Source organism: Thermobia domestica, chromosome 1 (assembly GCF_964235325.1).
Source record: "Thermobia domestica chromosome 1, izTheDome1.hap1.1, whole genome shotgun sequence".
In the NCBI taxonomy this organism is placed as follows: domain Eukaryota; kingdom Metazoa; phylum Arthropoda; class Insecta; order Zygentoma; family Lepismatidae; genus Thermobia; species Thermobia domestica.
Window position 1 is genome coordinate 228,685,054 of NC_137454.1, and position 21,822 is coordinate 228,706,875.

At 38.6% G+C, this 21,822-nt stretch overlaps 1 protein-coding gene across 2 annotated transcripts in view; it reads left to right on the forward strand.

Moving 5' to 3' along the window:
• LOC145694517 (lysosomal alpha-mannosidase-like) overlaps window positions 1-21,822 on the forward strand; it is a 217,194-nt gene that overhangs the window by 10,015 nt on the left and 185,357 nt on the right. For both annotated transcript variants that reach the window (XM_081770839.1, XM_081770831.1), the window contains exon 3: window positions 18,260-18,341. In XM_081770839.1, the coding sequence (XP_081626965.1) occupies window positions 18,260-18,341 (82 nt within the window). The remainder of the gene's footprint in view (window positions 1-18,259; window positions 18,342-21,822) is intronic.

Sequence of the window (21,822 nt, forward strand, 5' to 3'; positions counted from 1 at the left end):
TGTCTTTTCTTAGACGCTGTTTCGATTCTGTAAAAAGAAAAGAAAAACAACGTTTGTTGCTATGCATTACTGTTTCTTCTCTGAGAGGATCAACGCAATGATTTTTTACCACTTTAGGTTGAACAACATTAATGGAGACGACATTTATTCTATGGACCCTGAATAGATTCCAAAACATGCTACTCAATATCTCTTACTGTTCTTGCTCTATTCAAATCAATATTGAAATTAGAAATACTAGTAAATTTGTACCACATTCAATTTTGGCAGAATGTTACTGATGGGGATAGTGTATATACTTTTCTGAAACGGAGAATATATTCTAAGAAACCTGTTGCCACTATCTGTACCGGTTTCTTGTAAAACGGTCAACGTTCAAACAGGCTGGTAGCCAGCGCAAAAATGTAGGGAAGAAGAGAGAAGTTGGGGGGGGGGATCCTACCGCATTCTAGTATACTATTTCCTCACTATATTGCAGTTTATTTACAAGCCTACCGTGAAAATTTTAGGGGAGTCAGCAAAAATTAAGGAGCCCCCCAAAACCCTCCGTTGATACGGGCGTGCATTGAAACCGGAAGGACTAACAATTTGCTACTACTTCTGATTTTGGTATATTAATATAGGTGGAGATGATATCTTTTTTTGGCACGCAGTCTATTCTAAACACCACTTCTCGATATTTCTTACAGTTTTTTTCTCTCTATGAAGATCAATACTGAAGCCGGAAGAAATAATACATTTTTCCCACTTCTGCTTTTCCGGATAGAGATGACATATTTTCTTAACAAATTGAGTCGATTCTGAAAAACAACTTGCTCCTATCAATTACCGCTTTTCGTATGGTGAACAACATTGAGATCGGAAGTACTAGTAAAATTTACCATAGTAACGTGGGTGGAGATAATCTATCTATCTATCTATCTATATACAGAATGACTGGTAATTCGATGTATTTCATGCAAGGGGATATTCTATAAGTACTTTGGAACACTCATCTATATGAACTGGGAATCGCAAATCAATAGTTTCTGAGTAATTTGCACATGTGTGATTTCATTGAAATTTGCCGGCTAACCAGACGTGCGCAAGGAAGTTTTACCCTGACCAACTTCCACATATCGTAGAGCGATGACAGTTTACATGCATAATCCCGCATACCTACATATGTAGGTGATGTGGTAATGTGCAGCTCGTAACTCTACACAGTTGCTGTGTATAGGTCCGAACGTGAATTAAAGTGAAGTGGTCCAAAATCCATTACTGCACCTCAGAAAACAGCGTGGGAACATCGCAGAAGTACTTGCCGCTAGGCAATTACTGCAGGGTTGGGAATAGGTGGCATAAAGATCAAATGAAAACGGTCAAATGAAAACGTGAAATGTGTGCCGTCAAATGAAAACGTGAACTATGACAAATTTTATAACCAGTGTCGTGCATCTGTCTGGGCAACGTTCCAGCAATGAACGGGGGCGTTCTTTTCCTAGAGGCGGACACATTTTGTCAGCATGGCATGATCTGTTTCTACTTTTCACAAGCTTTTCTTAGTGCTACAGTGCTAAATGTGTTATTTTGTTATGACTTTCCAAGGTTTAAATTTTTACCTTTGTGGAAAGCTTATAAGATAAGATTGTCATTGTAGGAATTGGTATGGCAATGGTCGTAATTTTGTTTAGAGTTATTAAAGCAAGGTATTCGATTGCTATTTATTTATTTATTTATCCAAGGGAATGACTCAAGGAAGGGTTTGGACCTCCAACTCCGGGCTCACATCAGCCTTTCAGGTGAGCCTAGTATTTGGGAACGAACTGTTCATGGCCTTCTAGAAGGTATCATTTTTGTCATCTCCTAGTGATAGTGAAGAAAACTAGGGAAAACCTAGTCAAACCAAACTAGGTTTGTCAGCGTGCCGATATACCACTACCAAAAGAAGCCCGTGTTCAACACTAAGTGACCACAGTGAGGATCATTTTAGTTGAGATCAGCATGGGGTATTACTACTTTCTTTCCAGGCAATGAATACCACAATTACCAGGATATACTATGTCTCACTGCTGCGTGCGTTGCGGGATTGTGTGAAATCCTAGAGCTTGGCATGCTAACAAAAGTTTCCGTCTCCTGGAAAGCAACGCACCCGTTCATTGCTTAAATTTTGGTCAGACAGATGCACGACTCTGAGTATGAAATCCATCATACTACGCATTTTCACTTGACCGCAATCTTCATTTCATCTCTTTCCAATCATGCAGTCATTTCTTAGCGGCAAGTACTTCTGCGATGTTGTCAGTTTGCTTTCTGGGGTGCAGTAATGGATTTTGGACCTTTATACCTCACTTCACGTTGGACCTATAACACAGCAACGGTGCAGAATTACGAGCTGTACATTACCACGTGGCCTACATAGGAAGGCAGGATTACACATGTAAAATTTCATCGCTCTAAGGTGTGTGGAAGTTGCTCAGGGTGAAACTTTCTCGCGCACCTCTGGTGCAAATTTCAAAGAAATCACACATGTGCAAATTTCTCAGAGACTATTGACTGCGACCCCTAGTTCATACAGGTGAAAATGTTCCAAAATACTTGTAGAATATCCCCTTGCAAGGAATGCATCGAATTACCAGTCACCCGATATATATATATTGAAACCTCAAAATCTATTTCAAGAAACCTCAGGTCGCTACCTGCACCGGTTTCGTGTAAAGCTATCCAGAGGACTAGCAATTTATTACTACTTCAGGTTTTAGTAAAGTAAAATGGGTGGAGAACGCAATCCTTTCTGGGAATACAATGTATTCCAAATGCATCTTTTCAGATCTTAGAGAGCAACACAGACTGCAGCTAACACTGTGCATTAAGCAACGATATCGATATTATTGAGCATGTACTTGCTTTTATGTACCCTTGTAACATTACTCACCTTCTCTTAGCCGCCTGTAGCGCTACTGTGGCACAACGTATATTGTAACTGTATAACTCTTGTACACCGCTAGTAGGTCTATTGGCGTTAGTGACGACCGAAACTATGTTGTCAGCTCTGACTGCGATAAGGCACTGCCGTGCTGCTTTTGCTTTTCTTTTTTCCCCTTTTTCATTTGTGAGACGCCAAACATGTTGTTTTTGCTTGTTGCACGCGCTGAACGGGTTCCTGCGAGCAAAGTATTTAAGAAGTTGACTACATATTCTTGTTTGCGATAGTTTTAAATTGGTTAACTGTTGAAAAATATAGGAAAATAAAGCTGCACTTGTTAAGGTATATTAGTCGACGACGTAGCTACTGACAGTGTTGATTACAGATTTTCTCGAGGAAGAATTTAATTACAGTAGAGGTGAAAAGGAGACGTCCATTTAGACAGCCCCCCCCCCCTTATCAGACTCAATCGGAAATGGTCTCAATCGTTTGTACACAAATGTGCAGGCGAAATTTTCGTTTGTACACAATTAGGGGCGCCGTCAGAACGAAAACAAAGTGGGGGCTGTCTAAATGGTAGCCCCCAACCCACCATGTCCAATTCAATCACAAATTGTCGCAATCGTTTTGTACATCGTTTGTACAGAAATGTGCAAGAGAAAGTTTCGTTTTACACAATAAGGGGCGCCGCCAGAACGAAAACAAAGTGGGGGCTGTCTACGTGATAGCCCCCACCATGTTCAATTCAATCACAAATTGTCGCAATCGTTTGTACATGGTTTGAACAGAAATGTGAAGGCGAAATTATCGTTTGCACACAATTAGGGGCGCCAGCAGAACGAAAACAACGTGGGGGGCTGTCAAAATGGAAGCCCCCCACCATGTCCAATTCAATCACAAATTGTCGCAATCGTTTCCACATCGCTTGAACAGAAATGTGCAAGCCAAATTTTTGTTTGTACACAATTAGGGGCGCCGCCAGAACGAAAACAAGTGGGGGCTGTCTAAGTGGTAGTCCCCCACTATGTACAATTGAATCACAAATTGTCGCAATCGTTTGTACATCGTCTGTACAGAAATCTGCAAGCAAAATTTTCGTTTTTAGAGAATTAGGGGCGTCGCCAGAACGAAAAAAAGTGGGGGACTGTCTAAATGTTAGCACTCCCAAAATGTCCAATTCAATCACAAATTATCGCAATCGTTTCTACACCTTTTGTACAGAAATGTGCAGGCAAAAGTTTTGTTTGTACACAATTAGGGGCGCCGCCAGAACGAAAACAAAGTGCGGGCTGTCTAAATGGTAGCCCCCCCCCCCACCATGTCCAATTCAATCACAAATTGTCGCAATCGTTCCTACATCGTTTGTACAGAAATGTGCAAGAAAAATTTTTGTTTGTACACAATTAGGGGCGCCGCCAGAACGAAATCAAAGTGGGATCTATCTAAATGGTATTCCCTTCCACCATGTCCAATTTAATCACAAATTGTCGCAATCGTTGCTACATTTTTTGTACAGAACTGTTCAGGCGAGATTTTCGTTTGTACAAAATTAATGGCGCCGCCAGAACGAAAACAAAGTGGGGGCTGTTTAAATGGTAGCACTTCACCATGTCAAATTCAGGCAAAAATTGTCGCAATCGTTTCTACATCATTTGTACAAGAATGTGCAGGCGAAATTTTTGCTTGTACATAAATGGGAGCGCAGTAAAAACTGAAACAAATTGGGGGCTGTCTAAGTGATAGCCCCCCCCCAAATGTCCAATTCAATCACAAATTGTCGCAATCGTTTCCACATCGTTTCTACAGAAATGTGAAGGCTAAATTTTCGTTTGTACATAATTAAGGGCGCCGCCAGAACGAAAAAAAGTGGGGGTCTGTCTAAGAGATAGCCCCCCCACCATGTCCAATTCAATCACAAATTGTCGCAATCGTTTCTACATTGTTTGTACAGAAATGTGCATGCGAAATTTTCGTTTGTACATAATTAGGGGCGCCGCCAGGGCGAAAACAGTGGGGGACTTTCTAAGTGATAGCCCAATCACCATGTTCAATTCAATCACAAATTGTCGCAATCGTTTGTACATCGTTTGTACAGAAATATGCAGGCGAAATTTTCGTTTGTACGTAGTTAGGGGGCGACGGCAGAACGAAAACAAAGTGGGGGGCTGTCTAAATGGTAGCCCCCCACCATGTGCAATTGAACCACAACTTGTCGCAATCGTTTGAATATAGTTATAGAGAAATGTGCAGGCGAGATTTTCGTTTGTACCAGGGCCGGCGCTAGAAGTTTTGCCGCCCTGGGCGGTTCTTTCACATGCCGCCGTTTTATTGTTTTCTTTCTCAAATTTTGCCGCCCCTGTATTCTTTTCTTTTTTCAAATTTTGCCGCCCATCAGACTTGCCGCCCCGGGCGGTGGCACGGCTCGACCCCCCTCGCGCCGGCCCTGGTTTGTACACAATTAGGGGCACCGCCAGAACGAAAACAAAGTGGAGGCTGTCTAAATGGTAGCCCTCCCACCATGTTCAATTCAACCACAAACTGTCGCACTTGTTTGTACGCCTTTGTACATAAATGTGCAGCTGAAATTTTCGTTTGCACATAAATGTGGCCCCGCCAAAACGATAACAAACTATGGGCTCTCTAATTGATAGCCCTCCCACCATGTCGAATTCAACCACAAACTGTCGCACTTGTTTATTACGGTTTTGTACAGAAATTTGCAGGCGAAATTTCCGTTTGTACACAATTGCGAGCGCGCCAAAACGATAACAAAGTATAGGCAGCCTAATTGGTAGCACCTCCCTACTCCGATTCAAAAGAAAATTATCTCAATTGTTTGTACATCGTTTGAGCAGTAATACGCAGGCGAAATTTTTTTTTCTACGCTATCAGGTGCGTGGACAGAACGAAAAAAAGGGGAGTTGTCTAAGTGCTAGCCCCACCATGTTCGATTGAACCACAAATTGTCGCGATCGTTTATACATCGTTTGTGCAGAAATGTGCAGGTAAAATTTTCGTTTGTATTAAATAATATACGGATGTGAGTATTTTTAATATCTGCGATCAACGTTAACCGGTTTGAATAACGGTTGCTGAGTTTGAAAATGGTACCTATTACACTAGTCGGAAAAAAATTATTTTTCTCTGGCACACGGAAGAAAATACCTGATTCTAATAGAACTTTTCACGTAGAATTCGAATATGCAATCAGTTTTTCTCTATCACCCTCAGTTTTTCCGTGACAGAGGTATTTTCGGAAAATTTCCCCTCAAATTTCTTTTCTTTTTCTTTTTTCTTTTTTTAAAAACCATTTTCATACTTGTAGCTTGGGTACGTTAGGTATATAAACACACAAATTATATTAGTGAACTTTAAGTGACATGTTGCAACCCATTTCATTGAATGATTGCCGGAAATCACTCACAATTTCACGGTAATTTGGGGCTTTCTTGTTTCCTAAAAAATTTTCTGTTAAACATTTAAATGGACACCAAGCTGCTTTCTCAACCAGAGTTAAGAGATCCTCAAATTTTTGGTCACGAATCAAACATCTTATTTGGGGGTCTGCAAAACTCCCTAGCGTCACTAACCCGAGGAATTTTTTCCTTGAGGTAACAAGATCCTGCATTACTTTTGTCCATTGCCCTAACAAAGTTTTTGAAGAGCCCCAACTTTATGTGAAGAGGAGGTAGAATTATCTAATCAGGGCTCACCAGTGAGGAATAAACAGCATTCTTCTGTCCAGGAGTTAATACATGCGTTGGCCATTCCTTCTTGATGTAATGTTCCGCTTTGTTCCTGCTGTCCCATTCGCAGAGGAAACAACATTTCGTATAACCAAGCTGCAAATCCATTAACAAAGAAATGACGTAAATCACAGCAAACGGTCCACTTGTATTTCTCATACTGAATGTTTTCTAACACTATTTCGATGTTTTCATAGGTTTCCTTCATATTAGTTGCATAAGCCAAAGGCACTGAAGGAAATTTGTTGCCATTGTGCAAAAGGACAGCCTTAAAACTAGTTTTCGAAGAGTCAATAAGCAATCTCCACTCTGTACTTATGTGCATGTCCAAGTGTATCCATCACAGCACAGACATTATTACAATACACTAAATCATTTTCTTGAGAATAATAGTTTTGAAACTCTGTATGAAGGTTTCGAAAAATACACACTTTAGTGTCACGATGGAGCAGATTCCAGCCTTAAGTTTAGTATCAAGAAGTTCTGTCTGTGTCTTGGAGAGTTTTAAATCCTGTACGAGGTCATTTAGTTCACCCGGAGTTATCAGATGGGGATCCAATGTAGATGTGCTTCCTACATAAGTAGGATCATCATCTTCATTTGGAACTTCAATAGTTGCCTCAAGTACGTAATCCTCATTTACCGTAAGATGAGGAAGAGGTACTGGTACAGGTAATTCTGCACTGTGTGGAACTGGCCTAATTGCTTATGGCAAATTAGGGTACTGTACTGTGTGGTTAGATTTACTGCTTATTTCTTTTATCTGTGTCATACAAAAGTAGCAGTCTGAAGAATGATCTTTTCGTTCCCTCCAGATCATCGGTACTGCGAAGTTCATGTTTCGTCCACCATTTGCCCACCCAGTCAGACGTTTCACGCAAGTACAACAAATGTAGTGAGGAACCCAGTTCTTATCTTGGTCTCCTACACAGCAACCAAAATATAACTGATAACACTTCCTCACAAGTGGAGTAAAACATCGACGTTGTGATTTAAATATCAGCTTCCCACATACATAACAGAAATTGTCCGGTTTATTACACACTTCCTCGACATCTTGTATCCTGTAACGTATCACACACACACAGACACACACACACACACACATACACACACACACACACACACACACACACACACAGGAATCTACACTCCATCAAATTCCCACAAAATCCCTCTAGAAATTTCCTCATACAAAAATGGTGACATGGTGTACACATCATTGAAAAGGTTTTATTGGAAGTCCAATGAGGCATAAACTGTGGTATATTGTAATTTTCGTGGAAATTATATGTGTTGAAGACCGATCCGACCCCACCCGTGACCCGAATTGACTGACCCGACCCGACAACCCGACCAGAGCTGACCCGATTGGCCTGACCCAAAGTGACCCGAGTGAACTAACCCGAAGTGACCTAACCCGACAACTGACCCGAGTGACCTGACCTTACAATCTAATCAGTTTGAGAGAGCTAGAACCTTACAAAACTGCCACCAGAAAAAAAAATGCTGACCAATTCTTATGCATAACCCATTGTTTCGGCTTTTTTTATTTGTAGTATAATTATCCTCCTCCACCTCCTCAGTGTTCTGCCATTAATGACAGGCCAGTTTCCGTGAACTAGGTAAGAAGCTTCCATTTTTGCGATTTCCCGCTAATATCTGCCTCGCAACCCAACATAAAGTACCACCCTCCTTATTACAATCTATCAATTGCTACCTTCTTACACACTCTCGCTCTCCTGATATCACCCCCTTTACTACATCTCTCAGAATGCAATCCCTTAGCAAGTTCGAAACTTGTGATCCGTCCATTTTTTCGCTTCCTTATATCGTCTAATATTGCTCTCGTCTCTTGCATTTTTTCAGCATTTCCTAATTCGTTTTCCTCTCTACCCTGCTAACCTTCTTTATTTTACTCCACATCCAAATTTCCAAAGTTAAAATTTAGGCAATCAACTTCGAAAATCAAAATAAAATTTGACTGAGTTCAGAAGACAAGTTCTGAAGACTAAAAGAATAAAAGTTCTGAAGACAACATTATTTTCTAGTAAGGAATGTATATAGAACTTCTTTTAATATTTTTTGCTGTGTAACAAACAAAAATTTCATCACGTTAACATTCCGATTTTTCTATTTAAAAACAGCGTTGCTGTCTGATAGAATCATAAGGAACTAATTGCACTGAAATTTCATTCTGTAGGGAATTACCTTTTATTTTTTCTTGATTAATTTATCTAGGAGATATTTGCAACAGTATATAAAATTAGCAAGTATTTTATTGCGGAGAAAGTCAAATCACTACCGCAGCAATAATAATAATAATAATAATAATAATAATAATAATAATAATAATAATAATAATAATAATAATAATAATAATAATAATCTGAAGATGACCAAGAAAGTTCTGTCTCTTTGTGGAGGTCTGTGTTCAATTGGCCCTCACACCGTGAGTTGAATGCGAATGGATGTAAGGTGAAGGTCAGTTGTTGGACGAGACGAGACGAGACAGAATTTTCATGAAGGGGTACGAGATGAGACAGAGCTCTTTCAATAGAAACATATGCACTTTTCGAGACGAGACTACCTTCACAACACATTTTCGAGACGAGAATGCCCCAAACCTGGTCTCATGAGCAACACTAGTAAGTATATCCAACATACTACTTGGTTGTGGCTGTTCAGATACACCGTGAACGTGCGTAAGGACTGAGTGAACATGGGGCCTTCACAGAGCGTCATAAGGGCTTGTTTGCTGTACGAGTTCAAATTGCTGCTCCGCGGGGCGGAAGATATGACAGACCTTTGGTGAGGGTGTCATGACTACGCGGAGAGTGCAGTGGTGTGACGGTTTAAGGACGGTGACGAAACACTCGAAGACGCACCACGTGCCGGAAGACAAACAGATGTTCAAAATAAAGATCTTCAGGCAGCAATTGAGGCGAAGACAGATATGTGAGGAACTGGTACTACATTTCAGTGTGAGTGGAGAAACCATTCGGCACCACCACCATCAACTTGGGAAGCACTGCAAGTTGGGTTGATGGGTCCTACATGATTTGACTTGGAGCCAGAAAGCAACGCGAGCAGACACCTGTGTTTCTTTTGTGTCTCGTCTGAGGAAGGAGCAATTTCTGGACAGGGTGTTGACATGTGATGGGAAGTGGGTCCTGTACGAAGCTCCACGGCGCCGTCATTGTTGGTTAGCATCCCCTGAACCGGTTGAAAACAGCCCAAGCCAGCACTACACCAGAATAAGGTTCTCCTGTGCATTTTGTGGATTGCTCGAGGCATCGTCCATCGGGAACTGCTACAAGCTGGTCAGATCATCAATGCAACTGTGTACTGTCACTGTTTACTGTCTGGATCCAGCAGTTCTGAATCGCAGAGGGGTCCTCTTGTTACAAGGCAACGCTAAGCACCACGTGGCTAAAATGACCCAGTACATCATTCTACGCCTTGAATGGAAAACACTATTGGATCCGCAATACTCCACGGACAATGTACCGTCCGATTATCACCTGTTCCATTCCTTGGACAATCACCTTAGAGAACGCCAATTCAAATCGCTAGTAGAGGTTCAATATGCACTTGATACCTTCTTCACTTCACGTCCCACCAAGTTCGACTGCGATGGAATCCATAGCCTTTTAGAACGTCGGCAGAAGGTCGTCGAGGCTGATGGAGACGATTTTTGATATTCCAGGTACGTCTTAGGTTACATACCAATGTTCGAAGGTGTTGGTGAAAAGGCGGCGGAACTTTCTTGGGCACTCTTAAAGTTATAATAATAATAATAATAATAATAATAATAATAATAATAATAATAATAATAATAATAATAATAATAATAATAATAATAATAATAATAGTAATAATAATAATGTATCCTGCCCAAAGGCAGATGTTTGACCCGAAGATCCATGGGTATTGATTCCAGTTCGTACCAAGTAAGTTTTCTGGTGGACAAACACCATGTGAATGGGTTTTCTCGGTGTTCTCCCATTTCCTCCTATTTTCTGCATTCAACCACTTCAATTATTTCTCATCATCACTGTCTCTCTTAGCGTTGCTGCATAACGTTGGACGTTAACTAGATATTTCCTTTCAATTTCACTTAATGGGACATTCAACTTGACATAGAAACGCAGAAAGGAAAAAAGTCAGTAGTAATATTATTTACAATTACAATGCCAACTAGTTAATATAGGGTTAAATTAAAATTTTGTTACTATTTCACCTTCAATTAGTCACAATTATCATTCATTCACCAACTTGGAATTGAATTCTACAACAAAGCTCCTTATAGTATTCCGTATAGAAAATAAGTGAAGAATGTGACGACTCGACCCGAGTGACCCGACACGAGCTAGACTCGACCCGACCCGACCCGTAACCCGACTCGACCCGACCCGACCCGTTTGAGAGCACTATCAGAGGGGTACAATTTACAGTACAATTTATTTTGTATGGTTTAGTATACTTTAAGGCTACCATACTTTTTGAAAACAGAAAAAACGGGACATCTTACAAATAGTAGTAAATATTGCATTTTGTATTAATTTTATCTTTCCAATTTTACTACAGTATCGCACTAGTTATACAACTTAAAATAATGTATTAATAAAGTCCATACTTAATCAACAGTGCTAAAAATTATTATAGAAACTAGAAGCTGTTATACAATATAAACGCAATCAGTGAACATACAATATTTAGGCAAGAATTATATTTTCAATATTATTACACATACCACCTTTACATGCTCTACATGTCTATAAAGAAAAAATCCAGATTTATGAAGTTGTTTCCAAATTTCAATAGACTGATTTATTTTTGTTAACCTATAATGCGAACTAAAAGAAAGCAATTTGCATAATTGTTTTTCTGAAGCAGAAAAAAATGTGTTTTCTCGGCTGGTCTGCAACGTCACAAGAATTTGTTGCCACCTCGGGGTATACATTCTTACTTTTAGTGATAAGAGTGCTACTTAGGAGGATTTAAACATTGCATGTTATATCCGGGGAAGCAGCGATTGGAATAATAATAAAGATTAGAATGAAATTGTTCCTATAGTATTGTCGGAATTGAAAGCAAAAGGAATAAGTCGATTTTATTATCTTTTCAGAAATTTTGATATGTAATTAATAATAATAATAAAGAAAAAAACAGGACAAGAAGGAAAATTTCTGCACACCGGAACAAATTTTAAGAAACCGGGGCGTATGGTAGCCTTACATACTTATTTGCATGCGGAGTGTCAGTACGGAGCCACTACGTAGCAGAGTTGAAACAAAACCTCGTAAATAGGTTGCCAACTCAGGAAAACAAAATTACCGGCACACACTCAAAATTCTCTGTACAAATGAGAAACTGAAGACTGTATTGATCGTTATTTTATTTACCAGCAATTGCCACTTGTTTAAAATTATCGAAACAGATGAATAATACTGGATATTAAACTTTATGTAACAATAGTTGATTCATAAAATGAAATTTACTCTATAAACTTACACTTCAAACAAAGGAAATTGCTTTAAAAAGTCATTTTCTACTCTCAATAAATGTATAAAATCCTTTTACAATAAAATATAAGTGTTATCAAATTTGTTAAGTTAAATAAATAAAAAAAAACTGCCATACATTAAAAAAATATCGGTAATGTATAATACAACGGAAATTTGTGTTTGTAAAGGCACTGTTGAAAAATTTCGATGTTCAATGTTATATTCTGGATTGCAGATTCCAAAATACCCGTCAGAAGGAGGCTAATAAGTTTGTACCGGTCACCGGCCTTAAACAAACTCACAGCGAATACCGGCCAGTTAGCAACTCTACTCGTAAATCAGAATGCTGAATGCACCAAAATACTTCACCATGCATTCTATAGTTTCTGCAAAATGAGTTTAATGAAGATGATCAAATAAAACAAAATACTGTGTTATAATTTTCCCTTTAACAGTCTACTTTGTGAATTTGTTGTATCTTCCACTTATCAATTTCCTGTACGAGATGAGAATAACGGTTTCTGCGCAAGATAGAAAGAAAAAAAATAAACTCTTCTCATAAGGATTCAGCTCACGTAAGAAATAATGAATAAGTTTAATAATAAGAGCCAAGGAGTGATAAACTAACTCAGCAATAATGATTGTACTGTAAGTATAAATATAAACAAAAAAAAATAAATAAACATTTAATTCCATCATCGTTAGAATAAGATCAATATAGTGAATCACACGATAGTGTGAACATACCAAACCACACAAAAGTGTGAACAAAGTCCTGTTAGAAAAATACTCCATAAATGTGACACATTTTTTTAATGTTTCTACCATTTATACAGTCCCCCACATTGTTTTCGTTCTGGCGGCGCCCCTAATAGAGTACAAACGAAAATTTGGACTGCACATTTCTTTGCAAACGATGTACAAGCGATTGATATAATTTGTGATTGAATTGGATATGGTAGGGGCTACCATTTAGACAGCCCCACTTTGTTTTCCTTCTGGCGGCACCATTAATTGTGTACAAACGAAAATTACGCCTGCATATTTCTGTACAAACGATGTACAAACGATTACGAAAATTTGTGATTGAATTGGACATGATGGACGGGGTACCATTTAAACAGACCCCACATTAATTTCTTTCTTGCGTCGCCTCTAAATGTGTACAAAAGAAAATTTTGCCTGCACATTTCTGTACAAACGACGTACATAGGATTGCGACAATTTGTGATTGAATTGGACATGGTCGGGGGCTACCACTTAGACAGCCCCCACTTTGTTTTCGTTCTGGCGGCGCCTTTAATTGTGTACAAACAAACATTTCGCCTGCTCATTTCCGTACAAACGAAGTACAAACGCTTGCGACAATTTGTGATTCAATTGGACATCGTGGAGGGGTTATACTTAGAAAGCACCCTACTTTGTTTTCGTTCTGGCGGCGTCCCTAATTGTCTACAAACAAACATTTCGCTTGCACATTTCTGTACAAACGAAGTACAGATGATTACGACAATTTGTGATTCAATTGGACATGGTGGGTGGGCTACCAATCAGACAGCCTCCACTTTGTTTCCGTTCTGGCGGCGCACTTAATTTTGTTCAAACAAACATTTCGCCTGCACATTTCTGTACAAATGATGCACAAACGAATGCGACAATTTGTGCTTGAATTGGACATGGTGGGGGCTACCACTTAGACAGCCCCCATTTTTTTCTGTTCTGGCGGCGCCCTTAATTGTGTACAAACAAAAATTTTGCATGTACATTTCTGTACAAACGAAGTACTTGCGATTGCGACAATTTGTGACTGAATAGGACATGTTGGTGGGGGACAGCCACTTAGACAGCCCCCACTTTGTTTTCGTGCTGGCGTCGCCCCTAATTGTCTACAAACGAAAATTTTACCTGCATATTTCTGTACAAATAACGTACATAGGATTGCGAAAACTTGTGATTGAATTAGGCATGGTAGGAGCCTTCCATGTAGACAGCCCCCACACTTTTTCGTTCTGGCTGCGCCCCTAATCTTGTACAAATAAACTTTACGCCTGCACATTTCTGTACAAACGAAGTACAAACGATTGCGAAAATTTGTGCTTGAATTGGACATGATGGGGAGGGGACTAACACTTAGACAGCCTCCCACTTTGTTTTCGTTCTGCGGCGCCCCTAAGTTTGATCAAACAAACATTTCGCCTGCACATTTCTGTACAAACGATGCACAAACGAATGCGACAATTTGTGATTCAATTGGAAACGGTGGTGGGGGGCTAACACTTATACAGCCCCCAATTTTTTCGTTCTGGCGGCGCCCCTAATTGCGTGGGAGCATATATTTCGCCTGCACATTTGTGTACAAACGAAGTACAAACTATTGCGACAATTTGTGATTCAATTGCACATGGTGGGGGGTTACCACTTAGACAGCCCCATTTTTTCTGTTCTGGCGGCACCCCTAATTGTATACAAACGAAAATGTCGCCTGCACATTTCTGTACAAACGAAGTACAAACGATTGCGATAATTTGTGATTGAATATGACATGCTGGTGGGGGACTACCAGTTAGACAGCCCCAATTTGTTTTCGTTCTTGCGGCGCCCCTAATAGTGTACAAACGAAAATTTGGCCTGTACATTTCTGTACAAACAATGTACAAACGATTGCGATAATTTGTGACTCAATTGGACATGGTAGGGAGGTAACACTTAGACAGCCCCCCATTTTTTTCTGTTCTGGCGGCGCCCCTAATTGTGTACAAACGAAACTTTTGCCTGTACATTTCTGTACAAACGACGTAGAAACGATTGCGACAATTTGTGATTGAATAGGACATGTTGGTGGGGCTACCAGTTAGACAGCCCCCAATTTGTTTTCGTTCTGGCGGCGCCCCTAATAGTGTACAAACGAAAATTTGGCCTGTACATTTCTGTACAAACAATGTACAATCGATTGCGATAATTTGTGACTCAATTGGACATGGAAGGGGGGGCTACCACTTAGACAGCCGCCATTTTTTCTGTTCTGGCGGCGCCCCTAATTGTGTACAAACGAAAATTTCGCCTGCACATTTCTGTACAAACGAAGTACAAACGACTGCGATAATTTGTGATTGAATAGGACATGTTGGTGGGGGGCTACTAGTTAGACAGCCCCCAATTTGTTTTCGTTCTGGCGGCGCCCCTAATAGTGTACAAACGAAAATTTGGCCTGTACATTTCTGTACAAACAATGTACAAACGATTGATAATTTGTGACTCAATTGGACATGGTGGGGGGGGGGCTACCACTTAGACAGCCCCCACTTTGTTTTCGTTCTGGCGGCGCCCCTAAGTTTGTTCAAACAAACATTTCGCCTCCATATTTCTGTACAAACGATGCACAAACGAATGCGACAACTTTTGATTGAATTGGACATGTTGGTGGGGGCTACCATTTAGACAGCCCCCAATTTGTTTTCGTTCTGGCGGCGCCCCTAATTGCGTGCGAACATACATTTCGCCTGCACATTTCTGTACAAACGAAGTACAAACAATTGCGACAATTTGTGATTCAATTGAACCTGGGGGGGGGGCTACCACTTAGACAGCCCCCATTTGTTCTGTTCTGGCGACGCCCTTAATTGTGTACAAACGAAAATTTTGCCTGCACATTTCTGTTCAAACGAAGTACAAACGATTGCGATAATTTGTGATTGAATAGGACATGTTGGTGGGGGGCTACCAGTTAGACACTCCCCAATTTGTTTTCGTTCTGGCGGCGCCCCTAATAGTGTACAAACGAAAACTTGGCTTGGACATTTCTGTACAAACAATGTACAAACGATTGCGGCAATTTGTGATTAAATTGGACATGGTAGGGGCTACCATTTAGGGGAACTCCCTCGAGAAGAATCACTCAACTTATTTATTGCAAAAAGCAGAATTTAAAAATTCGCATTCGTTCAAAGTTATCGTTGGAAGTAACAGCCGTTTGTATGTACGTACTAATATCGATAAGTTGCACTACGCGATCCCAATTAATACTTCATATACCGGCGCCACACACACACACACACTAGCATATGTACACACGAAAGTATACCTGGTAGTATCCACATGCTTACGCCGGAAACTAGAAACAAAAACACACACACACACACAGAGAGAGAGAGAGAGAGAGAGAGAGAGAGAGAGAGAGAGAGAGAATATCTTGTTGTGCCTTTATACTGAATGCACCATTACTCACAAAATCAGTTAAAAAAGAAAAAGGAAAATAGTTGTAAATGAAACTTTCAAAGATTGGTACCACTGCTGCGTGTCACACATGAGATTGTTCCATAATGATTGATTCGTAATATGATGTATATGGGTTTCTTAATTGTAGTATAACAAAATGCCTTCAAATTGACCACTAAATAAAAAGTGAAATTTATTTTTCAAATTTTGTAAAATCAAAGTCGGTGGGCATTATGGGAACAGTCTACAATAACAATATATGCAAATAAATATTAATATACTTCACGTTTTCCAGTGGGTGCAAGAAAGCTTCGAATAGTGTTTGTTGTGATAATGATTAGCAGATGTAAATATATATATATATATATATATATATATATATATATATATATATATATATATATATATATATATATATATATATATATATATGTTATCGTTTTACGTATGTTCGATATTAATTACAACAGTAACATGTTGGAGATGGCATCCTTTCTTGAAATGTTGAATTGATTACGAAAACTACTTTCCTCTATCTATTATAGTTTGTTTTACACGGCTGCAGCTATGATTGTTAAAATGAAGAGTTTTGGTAACGTGTAACAGACTATTATGATATATTTTCTTGAGTGTCTGAATAAATTCCAACAAACCGGTTCTCGCTATCTATCACCGTCTTTGTTGTATAACTACCAACGTTGTAATCAGATATAGTTAATATTTTCTACTCTGGTTCCAATAGCGAGTTAATAAAGGTTATGTAACCTATTCTGGAGACGCTGAACCGATGACAGAAAACATATTTCCGATATTTCTAACAGTTTTTGCTCTATGTAAACAAATATTGAAACCAGAAATATTAGTTAATTTCGAAAACTTTTGATTTTGGTAATTTGTTGCAGGTGGTTGTGTTATCTTTCCCTGAGACGATATATCGATCCCAAAAATCAGCATGCATTATTAAATTTGATCACTTCTTACATTTTCTAATAAAACGTTGACGTTATTTTGTCTTTCTGAAATATATGCAAAGGAAAATATGTTTTCACCTAAAATCTGACATATAGTAGGTATAACAATGTAATCAGTTATGTTGATTTATAATCAAATCGGGAAAGAGGAGTTGCTGCATTGAGCCACTTCGTGGATTTATCGCTACTTTAGTCAGTTTGGAAAGGCATTATTAGAGCCACGGAAAGTCTTGAAACTTGAGTTGAGTTTTTCATGTCAGATTGTGTCAAGAATCGAAGTCATGATGTATATTTTAAGGTGAAGTTTCCCGTATCTACTGAAGAAACTTGTGTTCCAGCTCACGGACAAATATTTTTGATAACTTCCGATTCTTTGCACTTCATTGCAGTTTATTTTAGTTTAAACTATTGTTTATTTTATCACACAATTGTTCATAATATTTGTCGTATTATTTCCAATGTTTTCAGGTACAAACGTATTCATTTTTCCATTTATTTATGGAACGAAATATAATGATATAGTGATATTTTGAATTATGCTCTCTGTTTTGTTTAGGGCTAAAGATGAGTTTCTTTTAAATTTCTAAAGAAAAAATAATTTTAGTTATATTTACTTTCAGAAATAAAGATGGAAATCAATGTACTGACCAAACAAAAATTAACTATAATCCATCTCGTTGATCATGAAATCCATTTCGGTATCCACATTTGTGTGAATTCGTCCTAAACCTCTCATCAAACTTGTCTCTGATCTTGTAAAGAAAAAATAAAAATAAGAAAATAAAGTATAAAAATGGATTATACCTTACTCTATACTTACTTTTGAGCCAACTGATACGTATATATAGAATAACATTTCTAGTGACAAACTCGTTAGATATTTAACATTAACATGTAATATTTATCTTACAGCGGCTACAAACTATCAAAATGCAGGTGTTCAATACATTTTGGATTCTGTTATAACTGAACTGCAGAAGGATCCAACTCGAAGGTAAAAATGTTAATATTATAATTCAGTGATATATTAAGTCTCTGAATGATTTACAGTATGGCCAAAACGTTCACATAAAAAGTCACTAAGTGGAAGATGAAATCAGTCCACTTTTGGGTAAAAAAAATCGGTAAAATTATTCCGTATCTTCCCATTTTTCGGCTCGGGTGAACATAATACTAAGCACCACTTGCGATGATTGAATAATAGAATAGTAGGTAGTTTAAATTCAGAAATGTACCTTCAGATGGAAGGTGAACCTTGTTTTGTATGTGTTATTGAATTGGATTGCATAGAATGGTCAACGTGCTCTTTTAACAATTTATTTGAAAGTTAGAAAATGCAATGCTCGCTAGAGCTGCTCATATGTATAGTGTATCGGCGATGAGCTTTAAGTCGTAGTGTGCGCTACAAAAACGTACCAGTATAAACGTAATTGAATGAATTATATGCAAATAATAAAAATACATATGCTAATCAATTTATAGAAACACCCGACCAAAGCGGATCTTACCAGATTAGCATGGTGTTGAACCACCTTCTGCCCTCAAAACAGCTCTGATGCGACCTGGAATTGGATCGTAGAGGTCACGAGTTGTTGGAGGTGGAATATTATTCTATTCCGCGTAAAGTGTATCACTCAGATCCATGAGTGAAAATGGAGCCGGAAATTTGCACCGGATTCATGTCTGCGAAATGGACCACAGATGTTCAATTATGTACATGAGCGGGGACTGGACACGTCAGCTAAGGTGTTCAGCCATATCTCAATGTTCCTCGAACCATGCAACAATAGCTCCAATTGCCGTAGGTTGCACATGTTTCTCTAACGTAGAGACATAATCACTAGCAGTGATGTCGGGGTAACTGTGAGTACAAGAATCACTAAAATTCAGGATATTACAGTCTACAGAACTACCGGCAAGAATCACGGCAGCGCGGAGATGTTGCAGATCATGCTTTTTTTTTTTTTTTGGACGTCCGTCACACCTACCACGGCCCGTGGTTTGAATTAAAGTGAACGATAACTCTTCCAACCATACCACACGTTTTCAATCATAGCTGTTCATGTTGAATGATCGCAGCATCATTGGCATCGCAGCAGAGCGTTATGGTCCCTGATCAGTGGTTTTGCTCGTGCAAACCAACTCCCTATATTCATGGCACGTAACTCGGTGGACTGTATATGTAAACACAGGCTGTGAGAGTTGCTGTTTGGTTTCCTTCGTCACTTGCACCACAGACGCACGACAGATTTTGGGATAATGATTGAGATAATTGTGAGTTTAATATGTACTAAGAGGTCATTTAGAACTTGAGACATGCAACATGTACAGGTAACTACAATGGTATCATATCTACAGATTTTATAAAGGAAATTAGAAGTAGCGAAATATGTGAAAAGTTTGTTAAAATTATCACTTCATTTCAAGTTTAAAATTGTAGTAACATTTCAGTTGATGGTAGATTTATAGTATAAACAATGTCCCCCCAGTTATTAGGATATTAAACCCCTCGGGGTCTTTAAAAACTCTTGAATTGCCTTAAAGTTTAAACGTTTAAAAAGAAAGGTTTTCTTGTTTCATCTAATGAATAATCCATTACTTGTGTTCCTTGAATTTAAATTCTTGGGACATTTTCTTCCTGGTAACCAAACCCAACGCAACATGTGTCTTAAACAAACAAGTTAACAAAGCGTTAACGATAAATGTTTACTCATCAGTAAACTTGAATAATATGCATATGAGTACGTTTATGTAGTCTGGAAGTAGTCACCAAGATTTGGAATATATAAATGTACAATGTAGCCAAAAATAATTAGAAACAACAGCTCTAAGGGCTAAGTTGATGTTACTTGAACATTATATTGCTATCTTCCTCTACCTACCGTCAATCATCTTTGTAGAAACTAGGTTATCTTTAAATTCTGTTTTCCTGTTTAGTTCTTGATGTAATGCATACACACAATTGAAAATTTATGATAAACCCAGTTCACACATTAATTATAATTAAGTAGCTACTATTTTCTTCAAAATATAAAAATATTTAGCTGAATTGTCCGTTTCCTTTCAGCAGAAAGAATATGAATTATGTAAAATATTCGAATGCTACATTTGAACCCTTTTTTCACCCGGAGGATACATGTTTCAATCAAACCGGAGCCATTTCCTTACATTAGCATGTTATGAATACCAAATTGGAAAATAATATAGAAATTACTTACCTGCCCTTGAAAGCCGAAACTTCGAACATGCTTTGATTCTTATTTTTAATGAGGCACTTATATGTCGAGTTTCAGCTTCCTAACTTGAGAGATTAATAAGAATCTCCATTACTGGCAAATAATTTGGAACCAATTTACCATCCTTATGACACGCGTTTGGATTAAAATAAAATTATAAAAACACAGTCGCAACCAGTGTCGCCAGAAAAAAAATTCTAGGAGGGGGCATCTCCATGGTAGTTATACATATTACGTCTGGAATAATGAAATAAAATCTTTAAGTTTTACGTCCCACGCTTATGTAGGTTAGGCTAAAGGAGACGGTGATGATAAAAGATGAATCAAATGGTGGAATTAAGGAAGTGGGAGGAAATGGAAGAACCCCGATAAAACCCATGAGCACGGTGTTTGCCCACCACAAAGTCCACACGGCGCGAGCTGGGATCGAACCAGGGACCTCAAGCACCGGACTGAACCACCGAGCGTCCTTCTATATTACGTCTAGTATTTCATATATGTGGTTTGCTGTATTATGTACACATTCTCGTGAGCCAGAGGGCGGCCCGGGCCCCCTTCGTGCGCCCATGGTCGAAATCAAGTGCTTTGTTCAAAAATTTATTTCATACTGTTTATTCGTTTCCTAACAGAAACTCGGAAATTAAAATATTATTGAAATTGACCCAATTCTCGAAAGTGCACACACATGTATACACTAATTTTTAAGGAGGAGTTTAGTTGCTGAGTTGTATTTCCCCATTCTGAAAGGCTCATGAGAAACTCTACTTTTGGCATTATTTTAAGCCCCAGTTCACCCTTTAGAATACAATTTTGGTCAAATTAACATGATAAGAATCATGCTTGAAAATAGTGCTATGTTCAAAAATTCAACTCAAACGGCTCAGCGTTTTCTAAGTGACAACATACACAGCTATTTTCATATATATCCTCATCTTGCATCCCTCTGAGTTTTGTACAGTATCACGCAAGCACCCTCCATATATATATATATATATATATATATATATATATATATATATATATATATATATATATACACTTACGTATATGAGTAAGTGGTTAGGCTTCACCGTCCTCTATTTTTTTCTTAGCACACTAAAGGTGAATCAGCTAAAGTGAAAATTTTTCCACTGCATAAAATAATAAAATTAAAAAATCCATATAACTAATGTTCCTTCCCTCCCGTAAGACCCACTTCACTAATGAAGTATGTTCAAAGCGAGATATTCAACTTATTTC